General features: G+C 41.4%; 1 protein-coding gene across 1 annotated transcript; it reads left to right on the forward strand.

Annotated features, from left to right (window-relative positions):
• Nucleotides 1-3,888: 3,888 nt before the first annotated feature.
• On the forward strand, nt 3,889-11,348 carry LOC110486128 (cathepsin D). The gene is made up of 9 exons (XM_021557499.2): nt 3,889-4,408; nt 4,800-4,968; nt 5,259-5,382; nt 8,117-8,235; nt 8,472-8,671; nt 9,408-9,530; nt 9,833-9,977; nt 10,179-10,277; nt 10,505-11,348. The coding sequence occupies exons 1-9, from the start codon at nt 4,341-4,343 to the stop codon at nt 10,664-10,666; spliced, it is 1,209 nt and encodes a 402-aa protein (XP_021413174.1). The 5' UTR covers nt 3,889-4,340; the 3' UTR covers nt 10,667-11,348.
• Nucleotides 11,349-15,757: the final 4,409 nt, after the last annotated feature.

Below are 15,757 nucleotides of genomic sequence, written 5' to 3' on the forward strand. Positions count from 1 at the left end.
ACCTAGCAAGTACTTGCAGATGACCTGGAGCCAGTGGGTTTGGCGACGAATATGAAGCGAGGGCCAGCCAACGAGAGCATACAGGTCGCAGTGGTCGCAGTTGTGGGTAGTATATGGGGCTTTGGTGACGCATCCAATTTGTTGACTAGAGTGTTGGAGGCTATTTTGTCAAGGACAGGTAGGATAGTCCGTTTTACGAGGGTATGTTTGGCAGCATGAGTGAAGGATGCTTTGTTGCGAAATAGGAAGCCAATTCTAGATTCTAATTTTGGATTGGAGATGCTTAATATGAGTCTGGAAGGAGAGTTTACAGTCTAGCCAGACACCTAGGTATTTGTAGTTGTCCACATATTCTAAGTCAGAACCGTCCAGAGTAGTGATGCTAGGCAGGCGGGCAGTTGCTGGCAGCGATCGTTTGAAGAGCATGCATTTAGTTTTACTTGCATTTAAGAGCAGTTGGAGGCCACTGAAGGAGAGTTGTATGGTTAGTTAACACAGTGTCCAAAGAAGGGCCTGAAGTATACAAAATAATTTTGTCTGCGTAGAGGTGGATTAGAGAATCACCAGCCGCAAGAGCAACATTGATGTATACAGAGAAAAGAGTCGACCCGAGAATTGAACCCTGTGGCACCCCCATAGAGACTGCCAGAGGTCCGGACAACAGCCCCTCCAATTTGACACTCTGAACTCTATCTGAGAAGTAGTTGGTGAACCAGGCGAGGCAGTCATTTGAGAAACCAAGGCTGTTAAGACTGCCAATAAGTTCCTAATTTCCCTGAAAAGTTTCATATCGCGGGGGCTATTCGATGCTAATGCAGTACGTCACAGGATGTTTTTGTGCTGGTCAAAGGCAGTCAGGTCTGGGGTGAACCAAGGGCTATATCTGTTCTTAGTTCTACATTTTTTGAACGGGGCATGCTTATTTAAGATGGTGAGGAAAGCACTTTTAAAGAATAACCAGACATCCTCTACTGACGGAATGAGGTCAATGTCTTTCCAGGATACCCGGGCCAGGTCGATTAGAAAGCCCTACTCGCTGAAGAGTTTTAGGGAGCGTTTGACTGTGATGAGGGGTGGTCGTTTGACCGCGGACCCATTACGGACGCTGAGATCCTGGTCGAAGACAGCAGAGGTGTATTTAGAGGACAGGTTGGTCAGGATGATATCTGAGGGTGCCGAGTTTACGGATTTGGGGTTGTACCTGGTAGGTTCCATGATTATTTGGGTGAGATTAAGGGCATCTAGTTTAGAATGTAGGACGGCCGGAGTGTTAACCATATCCCAGTTTAGGTCACCTAACAGTACAAACTCTGAAGATAAATGGGGGGCAATTAATTCACATATGGTGTCCAGGGTACAGCTGGGGGCTGAGGGGGGTCTGTAACAAGTGGCAACAGTGGGAGACGTTTTTCTGGAAAGGTGAATTTTTTAAAGTAGAAGCTTGAACTGTTTGGGCACAAACCTGGATAGCATGACAGAACTCTGCAATAAATTGCAACTTTGGCAGTTCTGACTTTAGGGAAAATGTATACACATACATAGAGGCATTTTTCAGCTATGATTTTACCACTCAGAATCCAGAATGGATATGACAATGTGGTCAGCACAGGACGTAATACACCCTTACAACAATCTACTTTTTGATCTTCTTGACTTCTTATCTAGTAAACTGCTACTATGTGTCAAGAAAAGAGCCCCAATTAGGGTTTAGTGTACTCCAGTAAAAAAACTATTGCCATGTGTCCCCGTTCATAGGGGCAAGAAAGACTCGTCACTGGCACTTTATTGGCCCAAACACCCACAGACCCACAAGGTTGAGGTTACTCATGGTCAGTAATGTCTTTTTTTTTTTTTTTTTTGTATTGATGCATTGTGTTCTAGTTCTAGGAAATATTTGCTCCCATAAATACAAAGGAGGATGTCTCTCCTCATACCTCTGGCACTTTAGTCAGACTGCTAGACTGTGCACTGGGGAAGCAATATAGAAATGTATTGATCCCTTAAATTATTTTACTATTAAATGACCCACATCACAACCCTCATACCTCTTCACAAAAATTTACCTAAATCAATTTTGGAAAAAGGATTTTACTCACAAAAGACGTAGGAATTAATTTTTCCAGTTAGAAATAGTAGGCCATGCATCAAATAACTATTTTCATCAGAAAAACGAACCCTCAAATGCACTATTGCATTTTGTAAGTTGTCTGCAGGTGGCTTGTTGTGAATGCACTCAAATATCAAGTCCTTATCAGGTTATGTAAACTGCGTTCTAATTCTCAACGTAGAAGGATTTGTCTTAATGTACAGTGTATGAAAGTGATGCTATGAAAATTATTGTTTCACCTTATCAAGCTCACTCTGACTGACAAATCACTGCCTATTACTGTGATTAAAAAGAGCATGTGAAACATTGTTTTCATAAAAGCATCTCTGCTTCGAACACCTCTCCTGTCCTTGATCCATACCACATACAGCCATTTGCAGATCTTTTCAGTGTCCATGTGAAAGATAGTTATTGCGAGGCTGGAACATTTGTTAACTTCAAAACATGTTTTTAACACCCATGTGAAATGTGAAATGAAGGCCTGCAACACTTACAGATTTAAGTCTAATAGCATGATATGAAAGTAGACAAACATCAGAGCGTGCAATATGAAGGTATAGTCAGTCAACATTCTGAACCTTGTTTGAGGTTGGTAGGTCACATGACCAAGGAGCTCTTGAAATGTTAAATTTAGACATATTCATGTAAGATCTTGTGAGATGAAAATGGACAAACTAAAGGGTGTGCAATATAGAAGGGTAGTCAGTGAACATTCTGAACCTTGTTTGAGTCCAGTTGGTCAAATGACCAATGAGCTATTGAAATTCAAAAATGTTAATAAATAATTAAAAATAGTGCGAGATGTAAATTGACAAAAAATAAATGTGTGCAATGTGTATCTATGCCATCGGGTTAGCTAGAACCAGTTTTGAACGTTTTAGGAGTAATGGTTAAATAGCTATTGAAATTAGATTTGTCACTATGTTGACAGTCCCTAACTGCTGTTGGTGGAGTAAGGAAGACTACAGACATATATCGTGGAATATCCAACCTGAAACTGTCTTTACCTCGGTCCAGGTTGCAGTTGTAAATGAGAACTGATTCTCAACTCGCCAACTGGTTAAATAAAGGTTAAATAAATAAAAAACCTGCAGCTGAGCAACTCATCCACGACTTTATTTCATCCAGTCTGGACTATTGTAATGCCCTTTTGGTTGGCACATCTGCCAAGTTCCTGAACTGGCTATAATATGTCCAAAACTTTGCTCCACGTGTCCTCACCCACAGCTCCACCACAAGCACATCATTACAGTGCTGCTCAACCTCCACTGGCTCCCCATATGCTCACGCATGGACTACAAAATCCTGGTTCACACCTACCAAGCTATCCACAACTCTGAACCCAAGTACCTGTCTGACCTCAATCTGCCATCCTGCCCCAGACGCACCCTTCGCTACTCCAGGTTCGTCTCCCTGCAGCAGACTAAAAACTATGGGAGATGGTTTTCAGTTGCGCTGCTCCACGGCTGTGACACGCACTTACAGACACTATTAGGGCTGAAGAATCTCTGTCCTCCTTTAAGGCACAGCTCAAGACCTTGCTTTTCAGAAAAGCTTTCAAGGGACGTACCCGGTGTGACAAACGGATGTTCGAAACTCCGTTTTAGACGAGACTGACTTTATTACCAAAATTATTATATTTACACTTTGTAGTAAATTTTGACACTATAATAACTTTTTACGACTCATATCGATGCCCGATAGGCTGTTTTAAAAGTGATGCGTTGCTTTTTAAAGGCAGTCGGTCTTTAAGAGGGGTTCTTGCAGATGCAGCAACGCCCCGAATTGCGGGCCGCAATCAGACCCTTCTCCGTGTATCTTGTGATCCGGAGACAACGACTTGTCAAGTGGGTAGTATGGTGGCTGATTTATAATGGTCGGTGCTATCCAGGATCCCCCCCAAGCTTTTATAATTTGAATCAACTGTGCAGTATATAAAAAACGTCCACTCCGGACGTCCAAAGGATCCCCGATTGCACAGACCAATTTAAAAGGATGGACACTTTACTAGCCAATAAGACCGTCTAATGTATGTGCTCTCTCCAATCAGTGTTAGGCCGAGTGAAGAAAACCGAGTGTTTACGGAAATCACCGAAAGACATACGGATATAACTGGGTTTAGTGCGTAGATTTGATAGTGCTCGGGTCTTCTGTGGACAGACGGGTTGGACGTCCAAAATTCGTGCTTAAAGTGAAAGAACTTACCATCCAGTTGGTCTATCAAAGACAGAATATGAAGTGTCTTAAAATATTGTATATAACCATCGCGCTGTTGATAGCGCACAGCTCTGCTATTATAAGGTAAAAATATTTTTCTACTGTTTGGGAAACTTTTGAATAACTAAATAATAATTACTCTTACGCCATCCTGTGAGAATAGGTTATCTCTGGGGTAGTTTAATTTCCTGACATTATGCAATTGTTATTACATGCATGTTTGTTTAGGCACATGTAGTTCAGATTTTGGTGCACACGTAGAACGTTTCCATAACGCTGGCATGTCCATGACATCTAGTTTGCATTGAGGTTAACATAGATTGTACATTAAACCAAGCTGCTCGTAAATGAATGGAGCCATCAGTAGAACACTTGTATAAAACAGGAAGTAGAGCGCACGAGTTCTGCATGATTCGTTAAACAAATTACGACAAAAATGGTCTCTATTTTCCTTATCATACATATTTGCCCTTAGAATTCCCCTCCACAAGACGCGCAGTATGCGCCGCCTGATGAGTGACAATGGGATGAGTTTTGAACAACTCCAGGACATGGCCAAGACCGTTGGTGGTGCAGGAACTAACGTACCAATAAACACTCCGAGCCCGAAAGTGCCAGTTGAGAGACTCACCAACTTCATGGATGTAAGTGGATATTATCACTAGGCCTGGGTTAACTCTAGCTTGTTCTAGGCTGACTAAAGCAATTATAAGTAAAGCCAGGGTTCTCCAGGAGTTGGGTGTGCAGGCTTTTGTTCCAACCCTTCATAACATGGCCAATCTTCTAATTATGGCCCAGATTGAAGATCATGTGGTTGAATAAAAGCTTGCACATTCAGAATCTCTCCCTATGAGCGAGGAGAAGAGAATTGTAGTATAGACTTAGGCATATGTATTTATCATATGAATGTTGTTTGTATCAAATCTCTCTACAGGCTCAGTACTATGGGGTGATCAGCATAGGCACACCACCCCAGGATTTTACTGTGCTGTTTGACACTGGCTCCTCCAACCTGTGGGTGCCCTCCATTCACTGCTCCTTCCTGGATGTCGCATGCTGTGAGTCAGTCTATTATTGCATTCACTGCACTTTACCATAGCCGCAGGAAGTAGGGGTGCTGGGGGGGGGGGGAATTAATGTGTTACTGAGTTACAGTTAATATAAGGAAATCAGTCCATTTAAATTAACAAATTGGTCCCTAATCTATGGATTTCACATCACTGGGAATACAGATATGCGTCTTTTGGTCACAGATGCCTTAAAGGTAGGGGTGTGGATCAGAAAACGAGTCAGTATTTGGTGCTACCACAATTTGCCTCGTGCAGCATCTCCTTCAAATCGAGTTGACCAGGCTGTTGATTGTGGCCTGTGGCATGTTGTCCCACTCCTCTCCAATGGCTGTGTGAAGATGTTGGCGGGAATTGGAACACACTTCTATACATGTCGATCCAGAGCATCCCAAACATGCTCAATGTACTATGCAGGCCATGGAAGAACTGGGAAATGTTCAGCTTCCAGGAATTGTGTACAGATCCTTTCGACATGGGGCCATGCATTATGCTGAAACATGGTGGCGGAGGAATGGCACGACAATGGGCCTCAGGATCTCGTCACAATATCGCTGTGTATTCAAACTGCCATCGATAAAATGCAATTGTGTTCATTGTCCGTAGCTTATGCCTGCCCAGACCATAACCTCACCGCCACCATGGGGCACTCTGTTCACAATGTTGACATCAGCAAACCGCTCACCCACACAATGCCGTACACGCTATCTGCCATCTGCCCGCTACAGTTGGAACTGGGATTAATCTGTGAAGAGCACACTTCTCCAGCATGCAAATGAACATTTGACCAGTGAAGTCGGTTACGATGCCCTGGTGATTACGGCGAGCATTCAGATGAGCTTCCCTGAGATGGTTTCTGACAATTTGCAGGTATTCTTTGTGCAAACCCATAGTTTCATCAGAAAATCCTGGTGGCTGTTCTCAGATGGTGGTTGGTCTCAGACGGTCCTGCAGGTGAAGAAGCTGGATGTGGAGGTCCTTGGCTGGTGTGGTTGTGAAGCTGGTTGGACGGACTGTCAAATTCTTTAAAAGGATGTTGAAGGTGGCTTATGGTAGAGAAAATTAACATTCATTCCTGCAGCCAGCATGCCAATTGTACACTCCCTCAACTTGACATAACTGCACATTTGAGTTGCATTTCTTCCCCATATGCACATATGTAATAATGATGCTGTTTAATCAGCTTTATATGCCACACCTGTCAGGTGGATGGATTATCTTGGCAATGGAGAAATACTCACGAACAGGGATGTAAACAAATTGGTGCCCAAAATCTGAGTTAAATTTGTTTTTTGAGAGTATGGGATATTTTTATTTCAGCTCATGAAACATGGGACCAATACTACATGTTGCGTTTATTTTTGTTCATTATGTATGCATGTATGTGCACTCGAACCACCGCATTTAACCCTGGCAAGGTGACTGGGAATATGGCAGAATATAAACAGTGTAGTTATTCACTCCGCAAAGCAATCAAACAAGCTAAATGTCAGTATAGAGATAAAGTGGAGTTGCAATTCAACGGCTCAAACACGAGACGTATGTGGCAAGGACTACAAAAGGAAAACCAACCACATCGCGAGAAACCAACGTCTTATTTGATGAATGTTGAGGTAATGACTTGGGATGGGATGTAAACAGCCGTGGCAATGACGGATTATAATTCTCTTAGGAGATATTATGGTCAGCATTTAATTGAGGTACTCTAGATCAGGTGAACAAAAGGACTTGAGTTCCTGTATGTTCCTAGAATTACACCATGAGTCGTTAATCATGAAACGCCCTTCTGCTTCCCGGAGAGATATTTATTCCTGTCTGCGGTGTAGTAAGAATCCTGCTGGCTTTACCAACTCTGACGGAGTATCCCGAGAGAGACATGTTTCAGTGAAACAAAGTATGATACAGGCCCTGATGTCTCTCTGGGAAAAAATCCTTGTTCTCAACTCAACTTTGTTATCCAAAGTTCCAAATATCAGGGAGTAATATACTTGGAAGCGGCGGGTGGTGTGCGCACCTCCTAAGTTGAACCAGCAGGCCGCCTCTCCTCCGCCAGTGACGTTTTGGGTCAGCCTGTGGAATGAGTTAAATTTCTCTGGGGAGAGTGAACAAAGGATCTAATCCAGGGAAGTCGTATTCCTGGTCGTAATGCAGGTAGTTCTGGTGAGTTACCGCCGCTCTAATATCCTATAGCTGAATGTAATGACACACATTTCCTGAGCTAATAATGTAAAAAAAAAATGTACATAAAAAATACTTAAGTTTCCTAAGAGCTAGCTGCTATGCTGCCGTCTCTGTCAGCGCCATTTGATCAGATTAACTGTTTTGTACATGTTACAAATGCTTGTGAACACTGAAATAGAAATACATTTAGTTGAAAAAAAATTCACATTAGTGCACTGGGCCTTCACTAGTCCTGTATTAGCGGACAATATAGATGTCTACAGTGCAGATTTTTAAAAACAATTTTTGCATCCTGTCGCTGCAGCACCCCACTCCCAAACTACTTCCCGTGGCTATGCACTTCACTCATAACATTATGGTTTTACTACCTGCCGAGTCTCCTATCATATGAGATGGGTGCAAAAGCTAAAGTTGCAAATACCTTGTTTGCTCAGCCATGTTTTGGCATTGGAAGGACGTGAAGGACGTGTTTGTTTTGTATGAAAATTAATGCCATTTATCCAGCCTGAGAAAGGTGTGAACTTCATATTGCACCTCTGCTTAGGGCTCCACCATCGTTATAACTCCAAGAAGTCGAGCAGCTACGTTCAGAATGGCACCAAGTTCTCCATCCAGTATGGCAGAGGCAGCTTGTCTGGGTTCATCAGTGGGGACACCGTCTCTGTAAGTGGACTGTTCTGTGTTGTCCATTGTTCCTTTGCATTCCTCTCATTTAAGTGGGCAAATCCACAGCATTTTTGTGTCATTTTACCGCTGTCCATTTTAAGTGATTGAATGTGGAGCATAGTCTGCATACCATTCCTTACTGTGTATTGTCTGTAAACCTCACTGTTTTAGTATTCAATAATAGTCTGCTTTGTACATCACACTTCCTGTTCTTCATTCCATCCTTTTCTCAGTTGGCCGGCATGCAGGTCACTGGTCAACAGTTTGGTGAGGCCATAAAGCAACCTGGCATCACGTTTGCAGTGGCACGCTTTGACGGGGTGCTGGGCATGGGCTACCCTACCATATCTGTCAGAAATATAACCCCGGTGTTTGACACCGCCATGGCTGCCAAGCTGTTGCCTCAGAACATATTTTCCTTCTATATTAGCAGGTTGGTTGGTTTTAGGGGTTTTACCTTTTTGAATACATTCTTACTGAGGGCCCTAGGTCAATGTGTGGTTTGTTGACTGTGATTTGTTTTAAAACTTTTGTCCTGGTCAACTGAAATGAGTTTCTTGGTTTTGAACTGGGATATTTTGAGCTCTTGTTATCCTGAAATTCTTTAACTAAATTTGCTGTCATATTTCCTCAAACAAGGAAGTGAAATAGTTAACCTAATTTCAGTTTGTGACAACAAGCACGTTATAGTGTAGAGAATCATTGTACCATCTAAACTGCTGTTGAACTATATTTTCCATTTGACCAAAAATATTGTATTTTCAGCAGTTTGATGGTGTACAAAACTGAAAGTAAGATGCAACAATAACTTAATGGAAGCATAGAAATAGTGCACATAACATATCTACTGCTTAGACTTGCTTGCAATGAGAATGACATATCTATAACTCACATTTCTATGTGAATTTGGTTGGGTCACCCAAAAAGTTACATATTGCAGCTTTAAAATGGCTTCCTTTTTATGGGTAAAGTCTTTGAACATAAACCACAGGTTAATTCAATTCATTTTCATAACTTGTACAACTTTCTATTCTTGTCGCCACTAGCTTCAATGGGGTTGAGTTAATACATATTCTGATATTAGATTGATCAAGACCCTCTTCCAGTGCACTAGTAGATTTATTCAATGAACGAATAACTTGTAACCCCTTTGATATCCTGTTCCTTAGAGATCCATCGGCTGCTGTAGGAGGAGAGCTGATGCTGGGAGGCACAGACCCACTGTACTACACTGGAGACCTGCACTATGTCAACGTCACACGCAAGGCCTATTGGCAGATCGAGATGAACAAGTAAGCAACTTGGTTCTCATCTACACAGAGGCTCTATTATAATATCCATACAAGAGAACTGCCCCCTCGTTGAAGCCATGAAGTTCAAGGCTGATGGGGTACTGCATGCTGTTTCCAGAAAGCAGGGTTCCCATTATAGTGAATGGAAAAATGGCAATCTTCATGTAAATTTAAATAATCAAAGACAATCATGGTAACAATAATTGCTTCTATTACACCAGATGCATGTCCTTCAACCGATTTTATAAAATCGCACACAAAAGTTATGTCTTGAGTGATCACAGCTAATTGGTGCTCTGCAGTGTGGAAGTGGGCAACCAGTTGACGCTGTGCAAGGCCGGTTGCCAGGCGATTGTTGACACGGGAACATCCCTCATCACCGGGCCTGTAGAGGAGGTCAGGGCGCTGCACAAGGCCATCGGCGCCTTGCCTCTACTGATGGGAGAGGTAGGTTAAATGTCTACCTGTTGTTCTGTCAGTTCCAACCTCTGTTTTAGTTCTCCTGAATGGTCAACAAAAGATCTCAATCATGTTTGGTAAGGCTCTATTTTCTTGTAACCTCCATTGTTTATTTGTATTGTACTGACAGAAGTTAAGTTTTGATTTGTGAAGTACATGCAATTATTTTTAACTTTCACTTCCTCTCAGTATTGGATTGACTGTAAGAAGGTTCCATCTCTCCCCGTCATCGCATTCAACCTAGGAGGGAAGATGTTCAACTTGACTGGAGATGACTATATCCTGAAGGTAAATTACGCCTTCTGATCAGTGTTCACTGTGGCCTGCCTGTAGTCTGTGAAATTTGACATCAATCAGCATGAATTAAACGGTTAATCACAGTTCGCATGCATAGAGATGCGTTTTATTACGTCTAGGAAATGTATCTATTTCATTCTGTGGACATACCTGTAGATGGGTCGAGTAGAGGTTGAAGTGTGACAAATCATTCAAAGCTTCTCCCCTATGTGTTGCAGGAGTCCCAGATGGGTCTAAAAATCTGTCTGTCAGGCTTCATGGCAATGGACATCCCTCCTCCGGCTGGACCGCTGTGGATCCTCGGAGATGTGTTCATTGGACGCTACTACAGCGTGTTTGACAGGGACGCAGACCGCATGGGGTTCGCCCCTGCAAAGTAGAAGGGAGAAAAAACAGCCCCTAGCCAGTTGTGGAGATTTGAAAGGATTTGAGTATAAGAAATATGGTGGGCTTATGAAACCAAGGTGTGCAAGGTGGAACTAGTACCTATTAAATCCCCACAGATCATGCTGAATTAAGAGGAAAAGCACAACTCCAAAGGGGCACCTTTGCTTTGTTCTTGTGGGCCCTTTTTTTGTTCTTTTAAGACCAATAAGTGTTTGTGAGTTCGGTGAATGATTAATAAATAGTTGCAGAACGAGACTGATATGAGCTGCTGTAGGCAGTTCAGCTTGGTGTTTTGTATGAAGACAGTGACGCAACTAGGCAGAAAAGATACACTATCTCCTCTGACAACGCAACCACTTTGTTTTTGGAAAGAAGATTACTGAATGCATGTCTTTACTCAAAATAAATTTCCTTTGTAGATGAAGCAGAAGACTGCATGCATATCATTGGTGATTTAACAAAACTTAAGTCCAGTGAATTTAACTATGTACCAAGGTCCAGTAATACTATCAAGGGTTGTGAAACAATGTCATGTGTACACACACTTACTCTTGTATGTCAACCACAATGCTTCTGTTATAGTCTAAAAATGTATGCATTACAGCATCAAGTGATTCTAACCGATTGAAATAAGTGCATTTTATTAAATAAAAATCAAGCCTTTTCCAGAATTAACCATCTTTCATTTTTTTTTTTTTAGTTTATATGCTTCGGCAGACACCCTTGGAGTTTAAGTGCCCTTAAAGAAGCTATACATGTGTGTTAAGCACAGGGAAGGAAATTGACCCAACTGTCACAATTTAAGAGTAAATCATGACCCCAACAGCACAAATTATAGTTGAAGTCAGGTCTGCAAACACACATCCTCTATTTATAGAAAGTCCCATGAATTCAGTACATCTGAAGTGAAGCACTTCTTCAGAACACTACTGTGGTTGTGGTGGTAGCATTTCCAAACGCTTTCTGGTTACAAATGTACAATAGTCAACTCTACACAGATTTAGTTGTATATTGCACTACTGTACACCCTTCACTCCTAGTAGAAGACTACCTGTGTGAGACAATATTGTGGTAATTGGGAAGATAGAAAAAAAACTGATGTGCAAAGTGATAATTTAGTAATAATGATGCATATTTGCATAAATCTTGAAGGCTTGTGATTGAACGCTGGACATCTTGGCATGGGATGGTTATAGCTGCCACCTGACCTGGTTTAAATCCCGGTCTGCTGGACATCAACTCGGTCAACACCGGATTAACCCTGGCTGTCTTTCAATGTGGGTTTACCAGAGCCCTTAAATGCACACAGTGTAAAGTTAATGGAATTATCATAAATAATAAGGGAAATGTCTCAACTGAACACTCCTTTGTTCCAATATCCACACTAACATACCACCAAGAATGAAGCAATGTATAGGGTTGGGCATGCATTCCAAATAAGTGGTATGATGAAGTGGATATGGGAATATAGCCCACATGTCCAGTGCCTTCAGTGAAGTTATTAATTACATTGTTTTAAATACCATTGATAAACCGGAGTTTAAAGGCTGCGATAGAAAACTGAGGATGGATCAACATCGTAGTTACTCCTCAATACTAACCTAAATGACAGAGTGAAAAGAAAAAAGCCTGTACAGAATAAAAATATATAAGGCACTGAATAAAAACTGCAAGAACTTTGGCAAAGAAATCAACTTTATGTCCTGAATACAAAGCGTTATATTTGGGGCAAATCAAACAGCACATCAGAGTACCACTCTTCATATATTCAAGCATGGCGGTGGCTGCATCATGTTATGGGTCTGCTTGTCATCGGCAACGCCTAGGGAGTTTTTTGGGATAAAAATAAATTAAAAAAAGCTAAGCAAAGGCAAAATCCTAGAGGAAAACCTGGTTCAGTATGCTTTCCAACAGACACTGGGAGACACATTCACCTTTCAGCAGAACAATAACCTAAAAAACAAGACCAAAGACAACATTGAATATTCCTGAGTGGCCTAGTTACAGTTGACTTAAAATTGGCTTGAAGATCTATGGCAAGACTTGAAAATGGCTGTCTAGCAACAACCAACTTGACAGAGCTTGAAGAATAAAAAAAAGTACAGATAAATGTTAAATCCTGGTGTGCAAAGCACTTAGATTTACCTAGAAATACAGCTGTAATCGCTGCAAAGTGATTCTAACATGTATTGACTAAGGGAGTGTGAATACTTACGTAAATTATATATTTCTGTATTTCATTTAATACATTTGCAAAAACATTCTAAAACATGTTTTCACTTTGTCATTTATGAGGTATTGTCTGTAGATGGGTGAGAAATATATATTTAATACATTTTGAATTGAGGCTGTAACACAACAAAATGTGTAAGAAGTCAAGAGGTATGATTGCTTTCTGAAGACACTGTATGACTGAGCAAGAGTTACCTTATACCAGTAGGGGCCACTGAAGCAAGATCAGACCCGAAAGGCAAACACTATGTGCAACTGGAAACAAACTTTTTTTCTCACAGTGACCGACAGAGGTGCTCTGTTTTTGGTAATTTTGCTCTCAGCTTAACATCCCAACTATCAAAGTTTAATTTGCAAATGCACACCAACCATTTTGTGTTATGAGTAGGAGAAAGTCATGGCATATTTTTCATACAAGGTATGCAACAACCAGTTTTACCTAACAAAGATCTATGAATGAACATATAGGTCAAGCATTTCATCTTAATGTCACAAGACATTTGAAATCATAGACAGTACAAAGATGGTGTATAACAACTCAATGTATGATTAACTTTCTACATTGGTATTCTTACTCATGCAAACGGCAAACCTACCTAGCATTAAAGTATATATTCTTATTTCTCAACCTTCTTTCATTCAACAACTTTGTGGGAGGAGAACTAGGAAACACATAAATCATCCGCAACTTAAATCCCATGAAGATAGAAACCTCTATGTGATTTATACAATAGGCCTTATAGTGGGTGCTTCCACCAATGGAGGCTGCTGAGGGCAGGACGATAATGGTTAGAATGGAGTGAATGGAATCAAAACACATGAATGTGTTTGATAACATTCACTCCATTCCGGCCATTATTGAGCCGTCCTCCCCTCAGCAGCCTCCACTGGTTTATTTTGCAAAGTTTGCTTCAATTTCAGAAATAACTGCAAGTTGAGCTAAATTGAACCAAAATCAAAAACACTCGCTTCAAGAACGACAAGAAAAAAAAAGTGGGGCAACATGTTCTTTTTTTAACTCAAGAATATCAAGATTACAGTCGTACCACAAGCATTTATTTGCTTTAGGGGCGGCTCACATGGTCAATATTACATTCTATCCATTTACACAGTGGTAGAATAGGCTAAGTGTGACCTGGTCCCATACTGTATGGAGTGTAAGCAACTCTTCTAGCCATGCCAATGCCATACATGACGAGAAGAGTTGGCTACAGCACAAACTGTACGATACCATTCTACAGTACCAGAAGTGCCCTGCAGTAGAAGAACAACCCCTGCCATGTCCCACTCACTGGTCTTGTTTCCTCGTGGACCACAACAGTGCTTAAGACAATTTACCTTGTTAGGGGTGGCAGTACTGACGGTGTCACCAAACTATCGGTCCATTTGAACTGGCATCTCATGTCAGAGTGTAATAAGCACCCTGCCTCAAAGTCTCAGCTAAATAGTAAGCTATATACACTAACGGTCAAACATTTTATAACGCCAACTCATTCAAGGGGTTTTCTTTATTTTTGCTATTTTCTACATTGTAGAATATTAGTGAAGACATCAAAACTATGAAATAACACATATGGAATCATGTAGCAACCAAAACAAGTGTTACACCAAATCAAAATATATTTGATATATTTCCAATTCTTCAAATAGCCACCATTTGCCTTGATGACAGCTTTGGTTAAAAGTTAATTTGTGGAATTGATTTATTTCTTAATGCGTTTGAGCCAATCAGTTGTGACAAGGTAGAGGTGGTATACAGAAGATAGCCCTACTTGGTAAAAGACCAATCCATATAAATGGCAAGAACAGCTCAAATAAGCAAAGAGAAATTGCAGTCCGTCATTACTTTAAGACATGAAGGTCAGTCAATAAAGAACATTCCAAGAACTTTTAAAGTTTCTTCCAAGTGCAGTCGCAAAAACGATCAAGCGCTATGATGAAACTGGCTCTCATGAGGACCGCCAGAGGAATGGAAGACCCAGTGTTAACTCTGCTGAAGAGGACAAGTTCATTAGAGTTTACCAGCCTCAGAAATTGCAGCCCAAATAAATGCTTCAGAGTTCAATTAACAGGCACATCTCAACATCAACTGTTCAGATGAGACTGTGTGAATCAGGCCTTCATGGTCAAATTGCTGCAAAGAAACCACTGCTAAAGGACACCAATAAATAAGAAGAGACCAGCTTGGGCCAAGAAACACGAGCAATGGACATTAGACCGGTGGAAATTTGTCCTTTGGTCTGGAGTCCAAATTGGAGATTTTTGGTTCCAACCACAGTGTCTTTGTGAGACGGGGTGTGGGTGAACGGATGATCTCCACATGTGTATTTCCCACCGTAAAGCATGGAGGTGTTATGGTGTGGGGGTGCTTTGCTGGTGACAATGTCTGTGATTTATTTCGAAATCAAGGCACACTTAACCAGTGTGGCTACCACAGCGATACGCCACCCCATCTGATTTGGGCTTAGTGGGACTATCATTAATTTTTCAACAGAACAATGACCTAACACACATCCAGGGTGTGCACGGGCTATTTTATCAAGAATGAGAGTGATGGAGTGCTGCATCAGATGACCTGGCCTCCACAATCACCTCACCTCAACCCAACTGAGATGGTTTGGGATGAGTCGGACCACAGAGTGAAGGAAAAGCAGCCAACAAGTGCTCAGCATATGTGGGAACTCCAAGACTGTTGGAAAAGCATTCCAGGTGAAGCTGGTTGAGAGAATGCCGAGTGTATGCAAAGCTGTCATCAAGGCAAAGCGTAGCTATTTGAAGAATCTCAAATACAAAATGCATTTTGATTTGTTTAACAATTTTTTGTTACTACATGATTCCATGTGTGTTATTTC

Source organism: Oncorhynchus mykiss, chromosome 13 (genome assembly GCF_013265735.2).
Source record: "Oncorhynchus mykiss isolate Arlee chromosome 13, USDA_OmykA_1.1, whole genome shotgun sequence".
NCBI classification, from domain to species: domain Eukaryota; kingdom Metazoa; phylum Chordata; class Actinopteri; order Salmoniformes; family Salmonidae; genus Oncorhynchus; species Oncorhynchus mykiss.